This window comes from Platalea leucorodia (genome assembly GCF_965183815.1).
Source record: "Platalea leucorodia genome assembly, chromosome: 1".
Classification (NCBI taxonomy): domain Eukaryota; kingdom Metazoa; phylum Chordata; class Aves; order Pelecaniformes; family Threskiornithidae; genus Platalea; species Platalea leucorodia.
In genome coordinates this window covers 167360857-167386716 of record NC_138823.1, presented here as the reverse complement: position 1 = coordinate 167386716, position 25860 = coordinate 167360857, and the positions used below count along the sequence as shown (strand labels likewise).

At 45.7% G+C, this 25860-nt stretch overlaps 1 protein-coding gene across 1 annotated transcript in view; it reads right to left on the bottom strand.

The window, feature by feature from the left end:
• Positions 1-25860, bottom strand: part of PTH1R (parathyroid hormone 1 receptor) — a 122098-nt gene that overhangs the window by 31503 nt on the left and 64735 nt on the right. Inside the window, exons 2-4 of the mRNA XM_082330221.1 lie at positions 24047-24152; positions 4417-4527; positions 2781-2899 (exon numbers count right to left, since the gene is read on the bottom strand). Of these exons, the coding sequence (XP_082186347.1) occupies positions 2781-2899; positions 4417-4527; positions 24047-24152 (336 nt within the window). The remainder of the gene's footprint in view (positions 1-2780; positions 2900-4416; positions 4528-24046; positions 24153-25860) is intronic.

Below are 25860 nucleotides of genomic sequence, written 5' to 3'. Positions count from 1 at the left end.
TTGGTTAAATGCAGCTGTTACTGGTGACGCAAAGATGCTGTTCCCCAGGGGAGGAAATAATAATAGAAAACAATCTCTCTCTAAAGACGACTAGTCTATCTTGCCAAATTCCCTGATTCTGACATCTCTTGACATATTTACTTCAAGAAAAAAAATCAAAGGAAGGTTTATTAATACCAGTGCTTCAGAGACACGCTTGGGTGTGAAAGACAAGAGGCCTTCCTGGCTCTCTGAAAGTCATCACCCAACTGAGAAAAAAAAGGTCATTCCTTTTCTCTTTTATTTCCAGAGTGCTTTTCATACCAGAAGGCCCAAGAGACCCACAGTGGATGTATATGCATTGCTTCACTTGTCACTAAAATGCAGCCACCTCTACGGTAAAACAAGGCAACTACATGACAGCACGCAGCATCACTACAAGCTGAGTGCAGGGCTGGACTGAGGAAAGCAACCTCTTGCAAATACAAGGTTAATAATAATAGTTATAATGAGTAATAGACGCTGTTAAAAGGCATTTGTTAAACTAGATACAGTTCCAAAGCTGGGGGAAACTTCCATTTTTTCTAATGTTCTTTGCACTGGGCAGGCATCGCTTAGGCAATACCACGTTGTCCATTTAATCTGAACAATGATGATGGTCTAATTTGTCTTACCATTAAATATCATTAAATTCACCTCTGTGTAGCTAGAGCAGAAAACTCATGGCAAAAGATGACTGAGCCTTGTGTACAGAATAATGAGGATGATTGATAATATTGGGACGGTTTATTAAAAGAGCTCATAAAGGGAGACGTCACGAGGAGCAGTAATTTTCCAAGTGAGAGCAGAGGCTGAGAATAAAAATGAAGTCTTCTGCATCGTGACGCCTCATCTAATGTCTCTCTGCTAGGAAGCACAGTCCAAGTCCCCTGTCTGTGCGGTGACCGCCTCTACACTCAGGAGGCACAGATACATGAAACCCAGGACAACAGACTTTGCTTTCAGCCTTTTTTACCAGCCTGGGGATGGAAGGTCTCTATTTCTTCCTTGTGCTGGTAAGAAAGGAACAACTCTCCTCTTCTTTGTACCCTTCCCCTACCAATTTACCTTTACCAAGTCCTAGCTGCCAGCATGGGAGGTTTAAAAGAAAGAACCTCCTTTCCCTAGGGGAAACCTAGGAGACTTGCTCAGATGGAGAGGTCTGCAACCGATGACTTGCACCTCAGGACATGGCTGTGAGAGGTGGGACAGGGAAGACAATGACTTCAGAGAGGTCAAGAAGTTGTGTAACTTAGTAAAGGTCTCAGGGTGAGCAAGATGCTCAATGACTCCAACACCTACTCCGGAAACTTCCCAGAAACCTCTGGGGCTAAAATAGTTCTTTGACTATATGGAATGGGAAAAAAATGAGTCCACTAAACTTGTTCTGAAAGTGAATGTCGTCCAGCACTGAGACAACATGCTTTGCTATTAAGTAGCTGGAGCAGTACCTGGTGTATACAGCCTTGTCGGTTCCTTGACTGCGTGATATAAGGCATGCAGATGCTCAAATAACATCTTTCCTCACTAAACAACTTCATTCATATGTTGCTTCACCGTTGAGAAAAAAAAAATACAAAAAACTGTGCTGTGGTTGGATTTAAAATTAAGAACACTCTCCCAAAGGGACTGTGTATCATCTTCAAGCCTGCTCCCCACCATGAAGCTTGTGGTTAGATCTTCATCTCCAACTGTCTGAAAATAACCCTTTCTGCAAATGATCAGTCCCCAATGCCATACCCCATATGCAAGGAGGACATCTTCCAAGTGCCACCGAGAAACCAGAGGTTCCTGCTAAATTCCTTGCAAATTACAGAAACAGAGCGGCAACCGCGTGTGCGTGGAAATGTCTTTTTCTGTGAAACAAGGTCACATCCTCTCAGGTGGCTCCACTGACAGCTTTGCTGTCGTGTTAGCACAGCATTGCTTCTGTGATGCACTCAGCTTGGGAGACATGCAGAAGCACTACGGAGCCCCTGCTGTGCTCAGATGCAGACAGGTAGGAAATTTTGCCAATTACCTGAATTTGTGTAAAAATAAGGCCCATAGATCTGATGTATAAAGAGACACTTCCCCCCCCTCCCCGGGGTATACTAAACCCTCTCCGTGTGCTATAATTCCCTTTTCTAATTTTGGACTGGTGTCCTTGTTTCAAAATTGTGACTACACCAGAATTAGTTCAAGATCCGTTCTTACATGTTAATTTGCTTTAGCAAAGGACTTTGTCCCCACCCGTCTCCAATGAACAGACCATGTCAAACCTCTGATCCTTAATTTATACCTCTCAACCAAGAGGTGCTCTGTCAATCACCTACAGAAACAGGGTTGCTACTGGTTCGATTGTCACATCTTTTAGCTCTGTGTTTGTACATCCCCTAGCACAGACAAGCGCATCAACATTGGAATTATTGGTAACAACCTGGTAGCAAAACTATTGCCTGGTGGGGAAGAGGGAGTCTCAATGGCACGGAACACCCTCCTACCACTTCTTATTGTCCCTGAGCCTGCTTCAAGTTTCCCCAAGATCTCTTTACGAATGGGATCATGGCAGCTGGAGGAACCCTTTCTGGCTTTGAGGACAATTTCAAATTCAAATAATTCCCCATCATAACAAAGATGTGGCTTTGGCAAGCTCGGACATCGTTTCCAAGAGGAGGCAGCAAAGTAGGGCTCATCAAGTGTTTTAAATGAGACAGTGCTCCTTAGGTTAGCCTTGGATGAGGCCAACACTTCATGCTCCATGCACAAATGCAATTGCCTACCCTTTCCCTCGTCTCGTTGGTGAGGAACTTGGCACATTCACTGTAGTTTGCCCAGGTGCGGTTGTTGCCTGGGACCAACTCCCAGCTCCCGTTCAGGTCACACCGGCGATAAGCATGGCCTGTGGGAAAGAAACGAGAGACAGAGTAAATGGGACTAGACCTGGTAGAACAGGAGAAATTTCTTCCAAGGCTGGATGCCATCAACCCTGATGCCTCCTGCCTGCTTTGAAGCTCAGCTGCAAGAATGCAATTTCCATATCCTTAGCAACTTTATCAATTTTCTAGCTGAGAAACACCAGAAGGCTAATAACAGGTTGCACTTAGTTCAGGTTAAGATATTGGGTCTATAAACCAAGGAGAGAAGCTTTGAAAAGTCCCAAAGAACAGAATCATCCTCAGAGTTGTGGCTCTCCCTATGAAAATAAAGGGATCTATATTATACTGCTCTTTCTTTGTTTACAGATTCAGTGCATCTCAAGACAGATTTTTCTATGGCTACCCTCCTCATGATGATGGAGAAAGAAGAGAAGGCAAGGTTTCACCACAGAATTCAGCTGGCAGATGAAAACAGCCATCTTCAGATGTCTGTGTGAGGGTATCATTGCGTGGGCTGTGTGTAAAAAGTCCCATTACAATTAACAGGGATGAAACTAGTCAACAGATCTATCTGTCGTGTAACTACAGAGGGAGAGCTTATAGACACATCTGCATCTAAGGGTCTTAATCTGACTCCTACCTTAGCTGACTTGATCAGCGGACATCAGTGAGGTGGGGAATCCATGCCATGTTGGGTTATGGAGAAAAAAGGGATGGATTGCCTGTTCCTCTTGGCCTCTAATGTGAAGTGTACGTGCAGGGGTCTCTGTGAGAGGTGATCAGCCAGGGGTTAAGCTGGCTCTGCTCACAGTTCCTTATGGAAAAGACAGGACAGACTATGTACAACCAGGGTGCACTGGAATATCATTACTTGTTTTCTGAAAACAGCGTCAGCTCTCTGGTGGGAACACACAGTCTTCATTCTCTAATTTGTTAGTCATTGGGTGCACAGTGTTGCCTGAGAAAAGAGAATGCTTTAGCTTTGAAAATACACTGAGGAGTGAGTGTACTTCAATTGCTTCTGAAAACATGCACAGACTTTGTGGCACCACAAGCAAGACAAGAAATGTGCTGCCTGAGGGCAAGTGAGATAGGGAGGAATTCACATGTTCTGGTTACCAGTGCTGTTCTCAGATACCCACTGTAGGGGTCTGGGCAGAAATCAGGGGCTAGAATTAACCAACCCATGAAGTGAAGAATATAATTTGGAAAAATTTGCGGGTTTCTATTGCTACGCAAAGTTTGTGGTGTCAAACAAATACAGGTTTGTAACGCTGCAAGGCTACCCACCTATAAGCATGTAATCGATGCTTATAATGCCCCATTACAGTCTGGGCGGGGCAGGTGGGAAACTTGTCATTGTTTAGGTTAAAACAGAGCTTTTCTTCCAGCATAAAAAAATAATGGCTGTTTCTTTACTTCCTTTTCCCTGGCTTTACTCCTGCTTGGAAGGGAGTCACCATGTGATAAAAAAAGGATGCTAAAGGGGATTTCTAATTTTCTGACTCCCAGGCCTCTGCTTGCTGAGGACAACACCTACCTTTGTGATTGAAGTCATAGATGTACTCGGGACATGGCATAGCCACCACTTTGCCTGGCACGCCTTCAGGCCAGCAGACAATACCATCCCACTCAGGAAGACAAAAGCCATCTGTGGAAGACACAAAGATAAAGAAGAGTCACTGGACCTGCCGAGGTGACACTAATGCCCCATCGTTTTGAGAGGGCTCTCCATGAAAAAGCCAGCAACACTCAATTCGAGAAAGCTGCTCTTAGGCATCATTGCAATTTTCTTCTTCGTATTTAGCTCCAGAAGGTGCAGCTTCTCCCAGGTTTTATTTCAGAAGGACACGGTCAGACATGGGATAATAGTTGAGCACTCTCTGAGAGGGGTCAATGATTCTGGAAAGTTGCTTTCCCTTGTGGGCTGGAAGAAATGAAAATGGGGCAGGAGAGCAGAGTGGAGAACAGGAGGACTTGAGCATTCAGGACTCTGTAGACTGGTGGGCAACCTGGAGATGCCCAAGGGAGCTTGGCTGGGTATAGCCTTGATATGGCAGCACAGGTTTGAGCCTAGGCTACCAAGGAGCTAGATTAGGCTACATTATTGTGAGGCTCAAAGCTACCAGTTCAGGCTTCCCTGAAAGGTACTCATGCCCACAGAGTAGACTGGCTGTGATTTAATACCTACAGACCATTAATCCAAATTCAGCTGTAATTTTAAGTCATTATTTACATCAGCCAGTGCTATGCGACGCAGCGACGCTTTACTGCTTTCTCAGATGTGCTTGTGTGCCTGAATTTGGGTGTGCTCTTAAGTAGCACTAAGACTAGCAAGAATCTATAGAGGGGTGTCTGTGGCAATATTTCTAACCATAAATAGAGAATATTTCATTACCTTGCTCCACAAGGAGTGAAATGATGGAATTTCTGTTTCCTAAAGATTTGCACCCTTTCCCATCTGACGTTCTTTTCGCCTATGACGTCACTAGTCCCAGCTTCCCTCTCCCCTCCTCCCCCTCCCATTTCCCTGTGATGTCATCATGGGGCAAGATGCAGGTCATGCACTGATTGATTTGGAGCCGTGCCCATGCTAATCGGCTGGCAGTGCACGCACGCTGATTGACCACTCGCCCGCTCCCAAGCACAGCATACAATAGTTGAGTTTTCCCAGCTTTCCCCCCTGCTTACTCACTGTTTTGGATTTCTGCCCTTTGCTCAGTCACAGGTTTTCAGAAAAGGAGCAGAAAGAGAATGGGCAGGTGGAGAAACCACATGAGCCCCGTTGCCTTAGGAATGCAAATATCCTGGGAACTGTTTCTCGCTCTCTGTTGTACAACTTTGCTAGGCTCACTGCTGCTTCCTAACCGTTCCTAACCTAACCGTTTCAGAAGGGAGTGGTGGGGCGGTTGTTACAGGATTTTTCTGTAAATCGTCCTTGTTCTCCCTTTTTGTTTATTGAAGAAAACTAAAATAGCCCTGAAGGAGCAATCCTGCCTCCCCCCATACACAGGTCTCCCTCTTGCCTCTGTGTATGTTAGTTTATTTGCAGATATCTGTGATTTATGTGCTAAGTGCAAGGAAAAGTAGAGATACAAACCAAGAAAAAAGTCCTTTCCCATGTTTTATGTCTACCTTTTTTCCTAAAATCTTTTTTTTTGAAAATTGGCAAGTATATAAATATATATTTAAAGTTCTTTAATTGTCATTTTGCAATTCTCCAAAAGTTGAGAAGTAATTAAACAGGTCTCCCATCGACCTGTCATCATGAGAAGTTTCGTTTCTCTCTTCACAGAGGTGCCAGCCCATCATTCAATGGCTCCAGCATCGTGTCCTACATGAGCAAGTAGGCTGAGAGGGTCATGGAGGAGCTCTGCAGCCCGCGGGGTTTGCCACCAGCCTCTGAAGCAGCTGAGATACCAGCGATGGAGGTGGACTGCCCTGGGACATGGGATGCCCACCCTCACAGCAGTCTCATCTTCCTCATCGTCTGTTCATTCAGTCTGCGAGGGACAAAGCCAGAACTCATCCATATTTAGAAGGGCTGAGAAATCCTCCCGGCTTCTTGAAAGCTGTGGGAATTGACCTCATTTTCAACACTGCTTTAAAAAGAGGGAAGACAAACCCTGTTCCCCACATCTTACATCCTTCCAGCTTGTCAACCACCCATTTCTGCAGCTTTTGATCCATAAGCTCCCAGTCCCAGAAGGGAGCACGTCCCCATTCAGATGTGGATGTTCAATGTGGGCTGCATTTCCAGTCCCTGAGGAAGGACTATGCACCCAAATCTAATCTGGTGCTTACATACATCTTTGTGTTGGGCTGTATTAACTGCACCCATCAGTTAAAATCCAGCTGCGGTAGAGTATTTGAAGTGAAAAGCAAAAACCTGTGAATCTGCCTCAGCTCTGCTTTCAGAGCAGCATCTGCACTCCATACCGATGGCAGCCCGTGAAGGAGTTTATCAACATCACATAAAGTGTCTGACAGAGAGGAGTTACGTGCAAATCAAAACAAAATGGAACAGCCTGCTCTTATCTGCAAAAGAGCTCTGCTAGTAAAGAAATGATAAGCATGGCCAAGATCTCAGCATGTTTCATTAATATCAAAGCTAGTGCCTTAGCAATCTTTCAACCAAACAGTAACTTATCCTTTATAATGAATGTGCTTTCACAAGATTAAATAAGAATCCAGGATTGCTTTAAAGACCTTTGGCTGGTGTAGTGCCCTCTGGGGTTGGAGCTGACAGTGATCAATTCAGTTTGCTGTTATTTTAGGACACGAAAAACAGCAGAAAAACTCATCGCTTAACAGATGATTTCTTATCTTTAATTCAGTGCTGATGAAAAGGACCAGACTAATCACTGCTTATCTTCTACAGCATTAACTGGGAGTGAGGGTAGAGGAGCTAAAATTCCTCAGCATCGGTGTGATAAAAAGGAAGAAGAAGTTTATTGCATTTTCTCTGCTTCCAGTTACATTAGAGGAAGAATAATACTAGACTTCCTATTCATGAAAACTGGGAAAGCCCTTCCCTTTGGCTCATTGTGTTGCAGGATTACTTACACTGTGAAAACGAGTTTATTTATTTTTCATTTCTCTGGAAGGATCAAAAGAAAAAGGAAAAAAAAGTGCCCCACAAAATTTGGATTAGGACAAAATGTTATTGTCTCTGAGGTTTTTTTGCAGACAAGAAAGTAAATAAAGATTTCATTTAGCACTCAAAGTGGTCTTACTTAAAATAAAACAAATTCTTTTTACAAAATAAATAAACTTTAAAATGAGTGTTGTGGAGAAACAACATCGAGGAGAAAAAAATCATCTGAATGTCATGTTCTGAAATGCTGTGAGAAAAACCTTCAGCTTTTCTAAGATCTTCAGAACAACTTGCAAAGGTCAGCCTTCACTTATAAGTAGCTTCATTTAGTATCATACTGCAGTATTTGTCCAGAAAATATTAATGTGGAAAAGTATCTGGTGGGTACATCCTCCTCATGCTGTAAACATACACACACACACATTTGCAATGGGCTCATTCAAAAGAAAATCGATGCTTTCTGGATAACAGAGAATGTAATTATTTCTTTTTGGGTACTTTGATCCCCACAATCCTCCCAAAAAGCATTGGGTTGAAGGTTCTGTGTAGGAAACGCAGTGCAAGCTGGTGTTGGGACACCTCTGGACTGCTGCTTTATCATGTAGACAATTTGGGGAGCCATCAGCTGCCCCAGAAATTTGAAAAAAAGATCACCTTTGCTGCCTCTCAGTGCATCTGAAATCTTTCTGTGCCTTTGTACATTGACCCATGGAATCGATTCATTAAAACCGGTAAGGATCTGGTGGGATTTGACCTTCAGAAAGCATCCGAGTCTCCCAAGAAAAGACACAAATGAATCTGTTGTCGTTATCATGAACTGTCACAACACAGAGAAACCTCTTCAACCTCCTCTCCATCATCCCCTGCCTCTGTCTCCCTGCTCCATGCTTGGAAAACCCATTTCAGCCAAATTTGAAGGAGATGTAAGACATCTCAATCATCATTTCCTTCCTGCAAATTTTGTGGTGATTGATGATTAGTAGAGGGAAGGGCAGGTGAACATTTGGCAGCTGCCACCAGGCCAACCAGCCTTTGCTGACTGACCAGCCAACTGGCACGTACATAGCTTAAAATTAAGCACAACATGGCTGTTTCTTGCCAATCCAGGGCACCATGGGCACACAGAGGAGTTGGGTAGGGAAGAAGGACTGCAGTTATTGGTCTGTGGTAGAGGAAAGCTGGGGGAAACATCCACAGGTCAAGCCAGGTGCCTCTGGACCTCCTGGTTGCAGAAAGAATTGAGAAGTTCCTACATTGACTGAAACTCTTGGAAAACATTTTTCAAATGGAAATATTGACTGACGTCAGGACCAGCCACACTTTGTGACTGTTGGAGCCACATTCCTGGGTTTTAATGCAGCCAGAAGCTGTTTCTCCCCTCTGTGTCGTGCCTGTTGTCCCAGACAGGAGCCTCACCATCCTTCTCTCACTCCTATCTTTAAAACCTCCATTCCGCCCATCTAAGGACACAAACCATCGACCTCCTGATTGGAGAAGGGGTAACGGTTTTAATCTAAAAGAGGGTAGATTCAGACTAGATAAGAAAAAAATAAGAAGATAGATAGATAAGGAAGAATTTTTTTACAGTGAGGGTGGTGAAACACTGGCCCAGGTTGCCCAGAGAGGTGGGAGATGCCCCATCCTTGGAGACATTCAAGGCCAGGCTGGACGGGGCTCTGAGCAACCTGATCCAGTTGAAGATGTCCCTGCTCATTGCAGGGGGGTTGGACTGGATGACCTTTAAAGGTCCCTTCCAACCCAAAGCATTCTATGATTCCCACATCCCTTCCTTCCTCCCTCACTCCACCCCGTCTCCTCTGGTCTGCACAGCCATGTGGCACTTTTACCATTAATTTTCTTTGGCTTGAGACCACCAATGTGATAACTGGGACCAAATTCTGCACCTTCTGCCTCCAGCTTTCTCCTGTTTTACTCAATCTAGAGGTCACTTAACTGAGGTGATGATAAAACGGGGAGAGAAAACAACATATATGACATTGATATTGTGCTGGAATCCAAACAAGACTTTTCTTTGTTTGTTTTCCCAAGTATTTCCTCCAAAAAAATATTTTTTTCTTGGTTTATAAAAATATTAACAGTACTAACAACTTGGCTTCTCTCTGTTGTTTTCCTTTTCTCCCAGTCATTTCTCAAAGGAGATCTACACTGAATTACAAGAAGAAATCTGAAAAATGGTGAGGAGTTTCAGGAAAACAATAAAAAAAATCCACAAGCCAACAATTTTTCCTGATGGCTATACTTTAAAATAAAAAATAAAATCCATTTTTACAATCTCTTTTATAAGCTGTCATCAGGGAAAAAAAATCCACCACCTGCAAGTAGTGTGCTTTTGGCATGCTAAAAATAGGTCAGTCTCTCCTGAGACACTGGTAACAATATTTAGAAGCATAGATAATCAGATGGGATGCAGTTCATTCTAAATGCTGATTGAAAAGCTCTTGAAAAATTAATTTTTTTGGTGAAAAATAGTTTGAGGGTTCAAATATGCCGCTTGGATTGATACAGGTGGGTAGGTTTGGGACACGAAATCGCATGTTCCAGGTGAACTGGGAATGCAAAACGTTTCTTTCCTTGGAAGAAATAGTAGGATTCGCTGGAGATGTAAGTCAAAAGGAATTCATAAACTTTTAAGAAAACAAGTAAATCTCATACATATCCGACATCCTAGGTGTCTTGGATGTGTATCAGTCATTCAGGCAACGCTGAAGAGCATATTGCTTCTCTCTCAGGCATGTATGTACGTGTGTGAAGCTCCTCCAAATTCAGAGCTGTAACTCTCATGGATGGAGACAGGGAAGGTGGGAATTGCACTTGAATTTCTCATGTTTAGAGGACATCACCAACCACTTCAGTGCTGAAGAAGTTAATCTTGCAGGACAACATGAGTAGCTGGAAGTGGGGCAAGACCTTTTTCTGCTCCAGAGACTTCGCAGATGCCTCATCCTGGTGTCTCCCTTTCTGTCTCCGTAGTTTGATATGAGTTCAGGGAGACAGGGCGACTGTACTTGTGGAGAAGTGAGGATCGGTGACCACCACACTCCCTGACTACAAACCTAACACAGGCAGGTAAGTGAGCTTGGTAAAAGTCAACTGCTGAGGCAGGAGTTGAAGCTTTGTCTTCTAAGACTTATTTTGGTTCTTCATCCCATAGTCATTTGTTAGAAGGGGCTTCACAGGTCCTGAGACATCCTTGCTACTGGTCAAACAAATAACCTCTCTGGGAAAAAGCTCCTAAGTTCCCTTGTTGAAAAGGAACAGAAAGAAAAAATCTTCCAGCAATAGGGAAGGACTGGCATGGTGGGAAGATTTCGTTGGTGGCCCTGGAGGAGAATAAAAGGCTTGGTCTCCTTAATCCAACAAGGGAGAATGAGAAAGAAGGTTTTTCTTATCCTATTGGTAAGAAGTATGAATGGAGATGAGCTACAAAAGTGGAAAACGATGCAAAAATAAACAGGGGTAAACTGGCAGTGAACAAAGTTTATACTGGAAATTAAGAGAGAGCTTCTGTTCTTCACATCATGTCATGTTTTGGATGAGGTCAGTTAGTTTCATGTCCCTCAGTGATTTTAAGATGGTATCATTAGAGCAAATGGAGGCTGTGGCATTAATGGGGCTAGGAGGAGAGCACCATGTCACTACTCACTGCTTCCTCTGCGTGTAGCACTCCTGGGTTCTGCTGCCATCCTTGCGCCGGGACAGGTCAGTGCCTCTTCATCCTACTTCAGTATCCTGTATGCTGCTGTCTCATGGTCGGCAGAGTCATTTGTGCTTCCCAAAGACACCTCAATTTTCCAGCTGGCTCCCTACCTCCACTCCAGATCTCAGAAATCATCTTACACGGGAGGCAACCACTTCCAAGGACAAGAGAAATTCCAAAACAGTCCAGATTACTCCTTCCTTCTTTCCCAGGTACAAAGATGCCAACACAGCTCCTGTATGTAATTGTGCTCTCATCTCTTGGTCTTGAGACACCCAGATCATCACTGCCTCAAGACAAGCTAAGCCACAGCAGAGCTCAGCCTCTCTTTCCACCACTACCTACCCGCACCAGTAAGGGTCACCTCCTCTACTTTCCTGATGCATTTCCTATGAGGCTGTTTTTTATTTCTCAGCCCACTCAAGTCCTCAGCTTCAGCTGAAGGCAGCCCAAAGGGTTCAGGAAACAAAGCCCCCATTGAAACATGGACTTCAGTCTGAGGGACGTGTGTTGGGAGAGATGATACTAAATGCTGTTTTCACCCACTGCCTTCCCATGGCTGTGCTGGGGCAGGGACGCAAGTCACCAGCAGACAGCTCCTCCTCATCCAGCTCTGCAGAGGACATACCACCACCACGAAATAAGCACTTTGAGAAGATGAGGCATGTGGAAACACCTCAGTTCACCATCTAACTAGAAGTTACCAGCACCTCATCAAAAGGCACTGAATGACATGTTCCTCTAATATCAGTTACAATAGGGCGGTATGTACCTGCCAGGTATAAGTCAGAAAATCTGATTTACTCCTCTGCATCTGCATGCCATTTTATCACAGACCATCTTTGCCCATCTTCTAAGGCTAGACTGTAAAATCCTCCAGGCAGGGTGTGTGTCTCGGTGCCTGAGGAGTCTGAAGGTTACTATTATAGTGTACCCATTCATCTCACCGTTGCTTGGACTGTCATGAATACTCCCTTACAGTAGTACCGTACTACAGAGTAGTTATAGTAGCACAGATTACCGTAGTTTTAGAACAGATGTGCCTTGCAGCTCTCCTTAGCCCTTGAGGGTTGAAATCTCAGGGCATGGAAATTCTAGTCATTATGGTATTCAAACGCTGTTTGGTGTCATTGCCGCGGGACTTGTCTTTTGAAGGTGGAAAGGCCAGTCACAGAGTGCTTTGTGAAAGGGTTGTGCCACATGCATCTCTCATTTTGCTCTTTCTTCATTTCTGCTTGTCCACCTGAGCCTAGTCAGAAATCCCAGCATGCTGCAGGTTGCTTTGGTGGAAGAGAGAGGAAAGGAGAGCCATATTTGGGCCGTGCCTGCTCACTGCTTAGACTGTATCCCCAGGGTGCAATGAGGGCTATTCTCTCCTGCCTGCTACTTTTCCCTTGCCTCCTCCCTCCTTTCCTTCCCCCCGGTCTCAATTCCGATTTCTGTGCAAGTGGTACATGCATGTGGAGAACACATTAAAACCATCTGCGAGGCTGCTTGGCAGCTGGATAAATGCAAACACGGTCTCGAGGTGTTTATCTAGGGGTATGGAATATAAATCAGCCCAACTTATTCTGGCACCGTGCAAGGCACCAGGGAGACCACATTTGGAATACGGTGTGCAATTGTGGTCACTCTATTACGGGAAGGACATTTGGTGGATTGGAAACAGGCAGGGAGGAGCAACCAAAAAAAAAATGACCCAGCATTTTGGGACAGGAGGGGGGGAAAGGGAGGCTTGGAGGGCCAGTGCCTCTGTATGGGGGTGTTTGGTGTTGCAGATGCATTTCAAATCTGGCTGTCAGAGCATGCGTGTATGAGTGCCTGCATATGTATAGGTATAGATCTGTAGGTGGTACGTCTGTAGGAAGAGGTGTGTATGGTCGTTGACCTGCGCTGTGCAATGCAGGGGGAGCATGAGTCTGTCGGGAAAGATGCTCCACATGCATCCAAGGGCATTGCATGGGTAGCTGGGGACACAGTGCTGCGGCGTCTCTCAGCGGAGTTGTGTGCAGCGTGTCCTGTGCCAGTGCACGCATCTCTGAACATCTCTGTGTGTGTATGGGTACTGTGTGCTGGCCAGCATGAGGGGAGGGTGAGGAGAGCGGACGGATGGATGTAGGTTCTGCCTGTTACTACTCAGAGACCTTTGCTGGTCTGCACACCAGTGTTTAGCGGGCAAAATACCCCTTGCATGCTCAGCCCTGGAGGAACTGGACTTTGGAAGGGAAGGACACATGGGCCGGGGGCTGTTCCAAGTCACAATGTGTCTTTACCTACCCCAAGGCAGAATGGGAAAGTCACAAGATTATGAGTGCTACCAGACAATTACTAGCATGACACAGCTCCAGAAAGCTGGCTACCCTGACATCACTAGCCCATTTCACATGCTGCCTGTCCACTCACTGCGCTCACAACCCAAAAGAAGAAATATCACCTTTGATGTCCCATCTGACAACACCCGACCTGCCACTGCTGGCCTGACTCAGCCCAGGCATCCTTCTTTCCTCATTCCAGTACATTTAGTCCTTCCAAAACCCTCCAGATCTCCCTCTGAGAGGGGGTAGTATTGGTCATATCATTAAAATAAGCATAGAAATAAGGTTGATAATTAGTATTGCAGTTTAGCCATCCTAGGTACTGTTTTTCACCCTTTCTCCGTGTTACTTTACATATCTAACACATGGATCGTTTATGCCTATCATAACTCCTGAGACCTATTCCTCCTGTGCATTGCAAGACCTATATAGGTGCTCAGCAGACATTTCTCAATAGGATTGGAACCTCTTGGCGCAGAAACCTTTGCAGGTAGAGGGCAGCTGTTGGTATTTCCTATCTCTTGCTAGCTCTAATTCAGGCATGACTGGCAAGTCGCCAGCTGTGAAGAGCTGCAAGCCCTTGCTAGTCATCACAGTCTGCTGACATGAATGGTACCTGTGGTAGATGGGTTGGGTGGGAGATGATATCTCTCTGTAGGGTTTCAGTGCTCTTTTGACCCATCCCAGAACCACAGATGCAATAAGAAACCCCAGGTGTGACCAAGACTCACTGATTACATCGGTTCTAGTCAATATAACAGACCATAGCCCATTTTCAGGACCCTCAAATCCAGCATGGCTCATATGCAAGATTCTGAACTCCCTCTCATGCATGCCCCAGAAGAACAGTCTTGTCTGTGCTGCCATCTTGAAAGATCTCCTGGTCCATGCTGGCCGCCAGATGGTGTCCCAGGCCATCCCAGGCCAAAACTGTGCTGGGAGCATGCTAACAAGGGACGGTTTGGTTGTTTGCAGGACAGTATTTGGGCCAATGCTCTGGCCCTGCATTGTTGAGCCACAAGGACTGAGAACAGAAACAGGGAGAAGATAGAAAGAGCAGGAGAAGATATGGGTTTATAGAGGTCTCGGGTGCTTAGGGCAAATCCTGAGTGCCCTGGATGCCTTTGTCTCCCTTAACTTCTAAAACACCTGAGGTTACTCACAACTTCTGAGGAGACCCTGGCAGGCTGGATGATCAGGGGATGGTGCTTGAGCCTCTGGAGAGAAAACCAGGAGCAGATCCTGGGCTTCTGCAAGCCCAGAGAGAGCCTGGGCTTGGGTATAGGTCCTTTAGGGACAATGGAGCCATAAACTCAGATGCACAACCCACACACCTTAGGTAAATACACGTGGCTTCTCAACTAAAAATAACCTCTTTTCCCTAGCAAATAGGTTTATTTATTAAAAAAACAAGGCATTTTGAGGCAAGCTGCAACACCTAGGACTCTGAGAAAGGATTGCCGATGGCCTTTGCTAATAACAGGTTTGTGTAAAAATCTCTCTTCCCCCACAAAATGTCCCATCTCCTTTTCCAAACCAGGGAAAGACAGGCTTTTAATTCATGGGTGAAAAAAAAAAAAATCAGGTCTGATGGCTTATGGCTGGGAATTTCACTTCATCCCCTTCCAGGTTTAACTTTGGGGTGGCATCAGGCTGCCCACCATGGCTGAAATGTAATATTTGTGTACGTAGAAGAGAAATTTCAGGGTTTCCTGTTCTTTCCGAAAGGCTTTCATCTAGAGACTAAATTTAAAGAAAAAGAGGGGGAGAAAAAAGAGAGAAAAGAAGGAAGGAAGCCAAAGGCTTGTGGGGACAGGTTTTTGGGTTTTTTTTGTTGTAATATTTTGGGTCTCCGTCCCTCAGTGCCTTAGCCAAAAGTGGCAGATGATGCACGTATCCTGAGACAGGCCTGCGCAGAAGCACACTGGACTGGCTCAGCCCTGCCTCCCCATGGCACAGGTTCTTGTGGGGCTGTGCCCATGTCCCTCCATGGATCAGAGTCCACGGCAGGTCCTCAGGCTCAGAGATATGCCTGGGAGGTGGCCAGGGGACAGATGACACTGTCAGGGGAGGCTCACCCTCTGCTAGCTAGCATAAAACTAAAAGTTAACATTTTTAGAGGGGAAAAAGGGAATTTAGAGGTTTTTACACATAAACAGCCGTTCATTATTGCTGAAGAAAGTTTAGAATTTTATCAATTTTTTACTTTTTTGTTTGCTAGGACTTTCCTTTGAACTATCAGCCCTGCCAGCAATCACACATGTAACAGCCACGTGTTCCCACTCTCCAGAAACGCTTGGCACGTCTGTTGTTCACCCTAATGCTCCTTAGTCCCTAACTCAACTCTTGAAATGCAGCTTAGACACATATCTAATTAAATTGCATCTGGTTTATTTCAGCTGAACAAGATATTGCTTGAACCATGGTAGCAGATAAAATATTTGAATATTCCACTTGACAGCTAATTGTCTGATCTTTCAGGGCATGGGCCAGGAATCAGATGAAAGTTAAAACCAAGAAAGACAGTGAACATCCCTTCCAGCCTCTGGAAGTCTCCTTCTAATGAACATCTCCTTCCGGTCTCTACAAGATGGGTGGACACCGCTACTCTCCATACTCCCATCAACTCTTTCCTTTTTTCACAACATGCAGTTCAAGTTTTAGGCCTACTGTACTGGTTTTTATGGCCATTTTTAGTAGATGGAGCAACATTAAGATCAGCCCCTTGGCACAAAGATGAAGCCAGTGTTGGCCAGGCTTGTGAAGGTGCAGGTTGGTTGGGAGAACAATGTAACCACCCACCGGTCACTTTGGTAGGAGCTGCTCTGGAAGCTACTGCCTTTCGGCACTGCACCATGAGGCACATGGCACTCGCTAATAATTGTGCAGGCTGAAGAAAAGAAAACTGTGAATTTAATAAAACTGAGACAGTAAAAACCAGCAAAAGGAAAAGGACAATGCTAAGTAGAACAGATGGGAGACCAAGGTCTTCCTGCTTCCAGAGGATGGTGGAGTGTGATTCGAGGTACCTATCTCTTCTGGGCTGGCTGCTTCCTGGGGAAGAGCTCATGAAGCCCATGCACAGACAAGATCACATTTTCCACTCAAAGAGCCAGTTCTTGTGTGTGTTTCCATGCCAAATCCAAGTCTGTGCTGGAAGAATGATGCACAGAAACCTGCTCCTCAAAATCTCATTTCCCCTCTTGGGGGCTAGCAGAGGTGCTGGACTCACAGGTCCCCCCCATAGTGACTTCACATGTGTTAATTTGCCATTTCTAGCCTGCAATTGCCAAGTAAATGCATTAGGAGTGGGTAGCTGCAAGGTGAGAGAGGGAACAGCAGATACCAGCCCAAAATCACAGTTCAGTGCTGATCCAGGCTACGTCTCATCTTTTAAGACCCACAGATATCTCTGAAATTCAGATTTTTCCCTTTTTAAAATGTTGGCTGAATGAATATTAGAGGGGAAAAAAGTAAGTTGCGATGCTGAACTGTGGGAGAAATCAATGACTGCCATAAATCAATGCCCTCACTAAACTGAATGGGAATCTGCCAGTTTATACCAGGAAAAGAACTGGCCCATGAAATGGACTCAGCAATGAGATGGGCAAAAGGGGAGGAGAACTCAGGTACCCATTGCACTGCAGGAAGTTTGAAATGCGTTTTCCTCATTTCAAAACAAAACCGGAGGCTTTAAAGCGAGACCGATGACGAGAGTTTTGAGTTTCAGTCAAGCAGGATTTGTCCAAAGATTTTCATCAGTTTCTGTCCACCTGGATTTGAATCTTTGTAGCCTCACCTTGAATTCCAGGACAAAAGGAAATGTGGTTTGTGGCTTGTGCCCTGGCTGAAGAGTGAGGAGATGAGAATCCAAATCTTGGCTCTGCCACAGACTCTCCTTTGAGATCGGAGGTGAGGCGTTGAATATCCCTGTGCGTCAGCTCCCAAGAATGAGGACAGCAGCCCTACCAAACTTTCATGCCAGCTTACGTGATATTTCTTTCTATCTAAAAAAAAAATAAAAAAAAAAAATCAAGGTGTCCCAAATTCCCTCACTGCTTCCGAAAACACAGATCATTGACTATTACGGAGTGGAGTAAATCACAGCACTGGGCTGCAATCACACCCAGGCAGAGGCAGGATCCAAGCAGCCCTCTGCCAGGTGGTATCTGGCAACTTCTGGTGAACAGGGATAAGCATGGGCCAAGGGTGATGTCAGGGCAGGATCTGACAGCACTAAGTGGATGCATACACCCCTTGATGTGAAGTGGGGCTGCATGGGAGCAAGGAGAGAAGGCAATGAGGGATAAGTCAGCTTGGGTTTTCAAAACCTCGGATGTTCAGCAGGTAAATGCTCAATGCAGTACTGCTTACATGAACACCTTTCTTTCCTGGCACGGCTCCTTTCCCTGTGATGGCTCTCTTGTTTATGTGGCTGCATGATGAACCAGATCAGGAAGCTGATCCAGGCAAAATAAAAACCTCCTCCAAAAAGGCTCTTTCTCAGGTCAATCAGTTGCGCCAGTGGCCCTGCCCATAGCTGCATGGTAAAGGGAATATGAAATAGCAAATGAAGTCATGCTTTTTGGTGCTAAGAAAACTGGCCTCTGTACACACGCAGGCCCTTAGCACCTCTGTCAGCATAACTGAGTTCTGCTCGGCCCTCGTTAGCCAAGCTGTCTTATCAAGGCTATGGGCTTGTGCTGAAGTCACTCCTTCCCTTTGCCATAGAGATGTCCTGTAGGACCAGTTCATGACGTGACATGCAGTTAGGAGTCCACAGGACTTCATCTTCTCCTTGTCTGAGAGAATAGTCATTACTGCTGCCTCCTCACATCTTCCATCTGGCTGCCTCTGAGCTGGCAGAAAAACAGAGCTTCATTCAATCTGGTTCAAATCCAAATATGAACTCGAAGTGTTGATGAGAGCAGGTTTGCAGCAAGAGGTCCTCAGAAAGCTCCTTGGAGAAGCAGAGGCTTTCTGCAGAAGTGCACCCTGCTATTTCTCATGGGTTAGAGAGCCATGAGAAGGAAGTATCCCTGCGTGCCCATAGCAACAGATGCGTCTCTCAAAGTCCTCTTCTGACACAAGCCATAACATTGAGTGTTGAGGGGTGCAGGACAAAACACCAGAGCAGAGATGTGAAAGCCAGACCTCAGGCGGCACAGCATTCTTCACTTGTTGTGAAGCTTGCATAAGTATCCAGTGCAAAGCAGCTCTAAAACATCCATGGGGTCAAAGGCCTCTCTTCCTATGACCTCTGTGGTTAAGAGTTTCCCTGGAGAGATGGGACTCTCAAGTCCAAAGCCACTCTTTGTTGACTTGGGCCAGGAATTTTAAGCAGGAACTTTTTCCTTTCCCAAACATCCTACACCGCTGGGCTGTCTGCAGGGTTGTCCCAAAGTTAGAGTTGCTCCATGCTGAAGGCTGCTACAACGGTCCCAGGAGGATATTGGCTCTACAACCAGATCATGAGGTTGGGCAGCTGAGATCCAGCTCTTGCACCAGTGCTTTTTGGTACTTTCAGACATAGTGATGCAGAACTAATGAAAGAGATTTCAATCTCCTTTTTCACCTTTGACATGCTAGGCAGTAAAGCATTGTTTCTGGGAAGTAATAACATAGCTTTAGATTCCTTCAAGCAGAGCTGAATGAATGTGAAGCTTTTCCCTCACCACAAAAAACTATGTAAGAAAGGCTGAAGAAGTCTTATCCTTTGATGACTGTACAATGTGCTTTCCTTATGATCTCCTCAAAATTGCTGCCTCATTGTGCGCTTGTCCTTTTTCCTTCTTTGGAATGACAAAGAAAGTGCAGATCTGAACATGCAAGATAACTGGAAACAACATTTAAAAAAAAAAAAAGAAAAAAAGAGACAATATGCAAAACTCCTCTTCTTTCCCATGTAAAAGACAGATGAATTATGCAGACCTTCCCTTCTCTCCTTGTCCACCTCCGTACCTGCTGCACTGTAGTTGGGCCCTCACCAATCTTTGATAAGTGAGCCTTGAAGTCTACGGGGAGGAAACAATCCCCCCAGGGAGCCTCAATGCTGTTGGCTTGTGATCCTAAATCCCCTGGGCAGGACTAATCATAGAAATGTTTGTTGGAAGGGACCTCTGAACATCTCTTGTCCAACCTCCAGCCTTCAAAACCAGCAGGAGGTCAGGTCAGTCATGGCTTTGTCTAGCCAAATCTCAAAAACCTCTGAAGACAGAGATCCCACCACACATTCAGGTAAGCTATCTTAGTGGTAGGCTACCCTCCTAGGGATCACATCGTCATCAGTAGCCGTATCATACTGCAGTGTAAGTGTTAAGTGGTCCATCTACATCAGCAATCCTAGATTTAATCTGTTATCAACATCCGGAGACAGGTGGGAGACAGATGCCACCCCAAAAGATGCTCCTCTCTGTCCACCAACTCTAGAAGGAGCTCAGATGTTCAAGGTCATCAGTAATCCACCTCTGCTGCACATGATTATCACCAACACCGTGACAACTTTGGATCAAATTCATAATGGCCCCAATGACCATGACTTTTGCTTTATGGGTGACTTCTTCACCTGAAGTTCACTGTGCCACTGTCACATCAGGTGAAACCATACTCCCTTCCCCGCTTTTGCAAGGCAGATCGTTTGACCTTGAAGTCCTCCAGGATGCCATGGAGTAGCTCTGCTTTATTACGGACAGAGAGGGCAGATTGTGCAAACTTTCCAGGGTCTCATGTATGATCCTTATGGCCATTTATCGACCACATGGGGACAGTTTCTCCCATTTAGAAGACTTCTAGAAACTAAATGTAACACAGGTAGATATGAAGCAGGACTCTTACAAGGAGCAGCTGAGGAAGCTGGGGTTGTTTAGTCTGGAGAAGAGGAGGCTGAGGGGAGACCTTATCGCTCTCTACAACTGCCTGAAAGGAGGTTGTAGCGAGGTGGGGGTCGGTCTCTTCTCCCTAGTAACAAGCAATGGGACGAGAGGTAACGGCCTCAAGCTGCACCAGGGGACGTTTAGGTTGGATATTAGGAAAAACTTCTTCACTGAAAGGGCTGCCAGGCCCTGGCCCAGGCTGCCCAAGGAAGGGGTTGAGTCCCCATCCCTGGAGGTATTTAAAAGATGGGTAGATATGGTAGGGAACACAGGTAGGGACCTGCTTTAGTGGGACTCGGCCGTGTTAGATTTATGGTTGGACTCAATGATCTTAAAGGTCTTTTCCAAGCTAAATGATTCTACAATTCTCTTCTATGTATGCTGCCTCCTGCATTGCATACCTTGAGCCTGGGCTGATTTTTTCTTTTTGTGGTTACTTTCATTGTTGTTTTGTTTTGTTTTGTTTTGTTTTTGATTTTTATTTTTATATTTTAAAGGGGCTAGACTGTGCCTGGTCCCTTTTGCCCTTTGAATACCAGCCAGATCAATAAATCATTTCAGGCCAAGGGGTGCGCTGCTCCCTGTGATCTGCAAACATACTTCTCAGTGGGGCTTGCCCCACCTCTAATATAAAATAAGTCTGTTCTACACTGGCAGAAGCAGCCTTTGGAGTGGGACCTATTCATCACACTGCTGAAAAGAAAAATAAAATCCAGGGGCAGGGGTTGAGTCTCCAGTCTTGCTTTCAGGAGGCACTGGGAGCTGTCAAGATAGGAAGGAGCCCAGCTGGCTGCCATGGGGGAGATCTTGCAAAGAGATGAGGTCCTTTGTGCATCCAACATGGGGGCCATCAGTCTGCATTGCCAGCAGGGAGACTCAGTATAGATATAGTGGCACATCAACACCATGGGCTGCCATTAGTATCAAACAGAGGGTCAAATGGAGCTGGGCACAGCCCTCTGCCTGCCTGCAGAATCATGTGTTTTCCTTCCCAGAAAGGTTAGGTCTTGCAGAGCCAAAATACAAATGCATCGTGAGGGACAACTCTGTCCTACACCACACAAAATCCAAAGACAAGACAGACAGGGGACCTGGCAGGGTGGTAACACAACCTAAGTCCTCCATGGCAGTTAGAAGAGTCCTCCTGACACCTAGGTGGGTGCTCCTCAGAAATACTCTGAGTGATATCACAGGAGACTGCCTGAAGGCTTGGGGTGGCCACCCAGGATTTATATTGCTCCACGTCACAACCACTTTGCCCCCATAAATATTGTCTGCAAGTGGAGGCTGGTGCATCTTAATTGTGAAGACCATGTTGCCCTTCCCAGGCTTTTTGTTTTGGGTCTGTAGTGAGGGAAGAGGCAATGGGATGAGGTCCTCCATCTGGCTGAGAAGGACACAGACCCATATGTCCTTGGGTGATTAGCACAAATAGACACCAGGCCCCAGGTTCTATATCATCAAAAGAGGAAAGGACTGGACCTAACCACTTTTAACCCTGGGCTCTGAAACCTTTGTGGAAAAACTAAGCTTCCGAGCCTTAGCCAAGAAATTAATTGCATTAAAGCTAACACAGTGCAGATTATAGCCTTTTGTTCTGTCACCCCCCACCCCACAAGAGGATCTAAAGCTATCCATCTCCTTTGACTCCTGCAGCATGAAGGAGCAGACACACTGCAAAATGGAGATTGAGTCAGTCTGTTCACAAATACACCATAACATTATCATTTCAAGTGTCCAAGGGCACCTGCAGTTTAAAAAACTGTGGATGGCAGCTCCTTCGCAAAGTGAGAAGATCTTTTCCAAATTGCAAAATCCTCTGTCTGCAACCATCGACTCTTTAGACCATCTCAGAGATGGTCTGGCAACTTGCTGCCTTCTTTGTGAAGCGCTAGAGTGAATTTCTGGCGTGTTATGGATGCGCTGCCACAGGAAGTTCTTTCACATCTTAAGAAATGGTTTCTTGGGAAAAGTTAAATCAGAATTCATTCTGCCTTTGGATTAGTGGACCTCTTGCAGATTAATTTGATCTAACTACCTATTGCTAATGATTTCCTTGAGTTTTTAAAGCCTTGAATATACTGCTGTCAGTATTGATATCAAAATGATTCCTCCTCTTGGCTGTACTATTTGGGATTGGACAGAGATTTGCTATAGAGGATGGAGGAATGAGCCCGAGTTTTATTGCCTGAGCAGCTCAGAATATCTTTTTTGCAAAGCCAGGACTTAGGTTCATGAGGTATCTAAATGACAATGTATTAGATTTCTTTCTGTTCCGGTCAATGGCAGAGCTAATGCTGGCCTCAGGCGCAGACCCAGGTCTCAAAAGAGGACCGAGGGCATGTTTACGAAGTCCTGTGATTTAATTCCTTTGCTCTACCAAACTGACCATGATAAAGAGCCCAAAATTTGCTTATCAGTCATATGCATCTCCCCAGCCCTACCAACACTGCTGCTGACAATTAAGGAGACAGATTAATACTAAATGCTGACAGTCTCATAGAGAAGAGTTAGAAAATAGGGTGTGAGAGAAAGACCAGCTGGTTGACATCACCAGATCCCAAGGTAGGCAGGTGGTCTATAGTACAACAGAAGGAAATGCCTTTGCACACATGTTTTTTAATGAGGTGTTAATTGGGCATTGGGTGAACAGGACAAAGAAGCAACAGAGGATGTGGCTTGAGGTTTTGGCTGATGTAAAGCCGGAGGCCTGGAATAAAATGAAAGCTGGGCTTTTATGGCCCCTTGCTGTCATTTCCACCAGGAGAGGGATACCAGGTGGGCAGGCAACTCTGCTCTAAAATCACAGCTGGCTTTGGGGACTTTTCCCCTGCTGGTGATGTCTCCAGGTACTCCCACAGCGCTGGCTGTGGGAAGAGAGATATCCGAGATGCAACGGTGAAGGTGAGAGGCATTCTGGCTTGTCCCCTTCTCTCAGGCAACAGAGGGAGATGATGGGACAGGACGCCCACCCAGGACTAGTTGGGTGGGTGCAGGGTGCCTCAGCATACAGCCCCAATGCCAATAATTAACACATGTGAATTTGATGAAAGAAACCAATGGGGGATGATTACTTCGCTACCCACATGAGAGAGCTTTCTCCCTCCCTCCTCCCTCCAGCTCTACATCTGGTAGTGATTTTGCAGCCCAAAATAGAAAGGAAGTGGAAGAAAGAGGCTTAGCTGAGCTTGGGCCCTTTTGAGGAGAATAGAGAGAGAGTATGTCGGAGGGAAAAGGAGAAGGGCTGTTGGAAGGATGCTTTGTTTCCCATACCACTGGTGTCTTGCTGCACAGGATCTTGGGAGAACTGATAGTTGATGCTATCTCCCATGCTTTGCCTGGTGGTGCTAGCTCCTGTGTATTGCCTCGGCTTTGGGTATAGTGATAAGGGCTGTAAGCCCACGACCATGACTCTTGCATCCTCCTGACCCCTTGGCATCTGGAGTTCTGGAGCAGGAGAAAGAGGCTGTGACAACTTTGTTTTCCAACACCTTGTGCTGAAAAATCTTCCCCATAGCCTAACCTGAAAAACCAATACGTTGGGCCTTCTTCAGTCGCCTCCCTCACATGCTCTGAGCTCTGCGTATGGGGCTGAGGAGAAGGGCTGGGGTAGAGCAGAGAGGGGCCCAGACCTAGCCATACAGCCTGGGTTGCTGTGTAACACTCACCATGCACCTTGGGCACCTTGGCTTTCAGGTGTCGTTCGCACTTAGCCTTGGCTTTTAGCAGTAGGAAGATCTGCTCCTCTTTGGTGATGACATCATCAGCATCCACCTGCAGTGATGGGGAGAAATGAGGTTACACCTCAGCACACAAAGAGCAGCAGGACACAAACTTCCTAGATGACGCAGGTGATCTGAATGCAAGATCTCCTTTGCATCAGCAGTTTCCTCCACCAGCCTTGCTCTGTGTATCTCAGTTTGCTCAGCAGTTAGTGTCCCAAGCAACACCTCTTACAAGATGCCACATGGAATCATCTGCGTTACATGGCAAAGGAAGCGCACGCTGCAATTGCTCACATCATACACATGCACACACAGGAAGGTAGCAATCCCTGGGGTGGTGCGCCCCAGCTTGCAGGGATGAGGCTACTCTGCAAAAGGAAAAAAAAAATCCTAGTAAATAATAATGTACCAAGGACTCCTCTCCTCTTAAGAATTGTAACCTGCCATCATCAGCGCAGTGCTATGTCCACCTCTGCATGCAGGCATTCAGCCACATGGCATCGGCCTCTACAGACATCGTACCTAAATCCAAGAACATGTGTAGAGGGAGCTGCCTTAGGCAGGGCTGTGAGCTGACAGCGTCTGCCCCCCAAAGACTGAAGGCTCAGGGAAAAGAGTCTGTGAGCATCATCCTGGGAAGATTAGATTTCTTCTCCTGTAAGATCTCCAGGGGTCAAGGGACAAGACAAGGGGGGACAGGGAGGATGCTTTACCCAGAGCCTGTTTTACCCTCCTCTGTTTGCTGCTGGCTGATATGTGGTGATACCCGGCCCTCAAAGGTACTTGCTGGTCATTAAAAAAAACAACAAATTCTTACTTCATGAAGCTGGCATGTTCCTAGCATGAGGAAGCTGAGGGTACGACCGTGGGGAAGGCTTGTTCTATGAATGCTTTGGTCGTTATAGCGTACAGAGCTTTGATCTAATGCAATATGGCTGCTTTAATTTTCTGCTGTGCCTCTTGGGTACTTAGCTTGTGTGTCCTGCTCAGACATCCAGGACCAGTCCCACTGCCAGATAAAGTCTGAGATTAGGAAGAACTTTCTGCCAGGTCAGTTTGGCAGGAATGGATGGAAATTTCACTGTACCCATCCCAGCTACACTGGGATGGCACTGCCTCTGTTCTTTCCTGCTTTTTTTCCCCTAAAAGAACAGTGTACTTAACCTCCTGCATTAATTTTCTGCCCTAGATTTGAACGGGTGATGCAGATCATACCCTGTAGGTGCTTTGTGCTTTGCGGCATAAAAGGGGGTGAGGAAAGTTGTGGACTATGTCCATCTACTGGCAAGCCTCCCTTGCAGGATCTGACCACCCTTGTGAAACCTTTGAGGTTTGGGTCCATCCTTGGTACTCTGCCAGTCATGGCAGAAGAGTCCTGGGGAGGTCAGGACTGGGAGGGATCCTCATCCACAAGATCACCCTAAAACTGGTTCAAAGCACAGAAGAGGCACACGTAACGCCTTATAAGGCTCCTGAATTAAGGATGTTGGTAAGGCACTAGCCTGAGAGAATTAAGTGATGTAGTAAGTTGGGACAAATCACCGCTCCTCATTGCCTCTCTTTCCCTAATATTTGTCTGTCTTGATTAATCAGACTATAAATACAATGAGAGCAGATGTTGCCTCTCTGGATTTGTACAGAACTTAGCACTCACTCACTCGTAAAAGCATAATGTAAGCAAGAAGGGCTGCAGTACTCTTTTATACAAAGCAACATCTTTTTTTTTTTCTTTTTTTCTTACTTATATTGACTGTGCT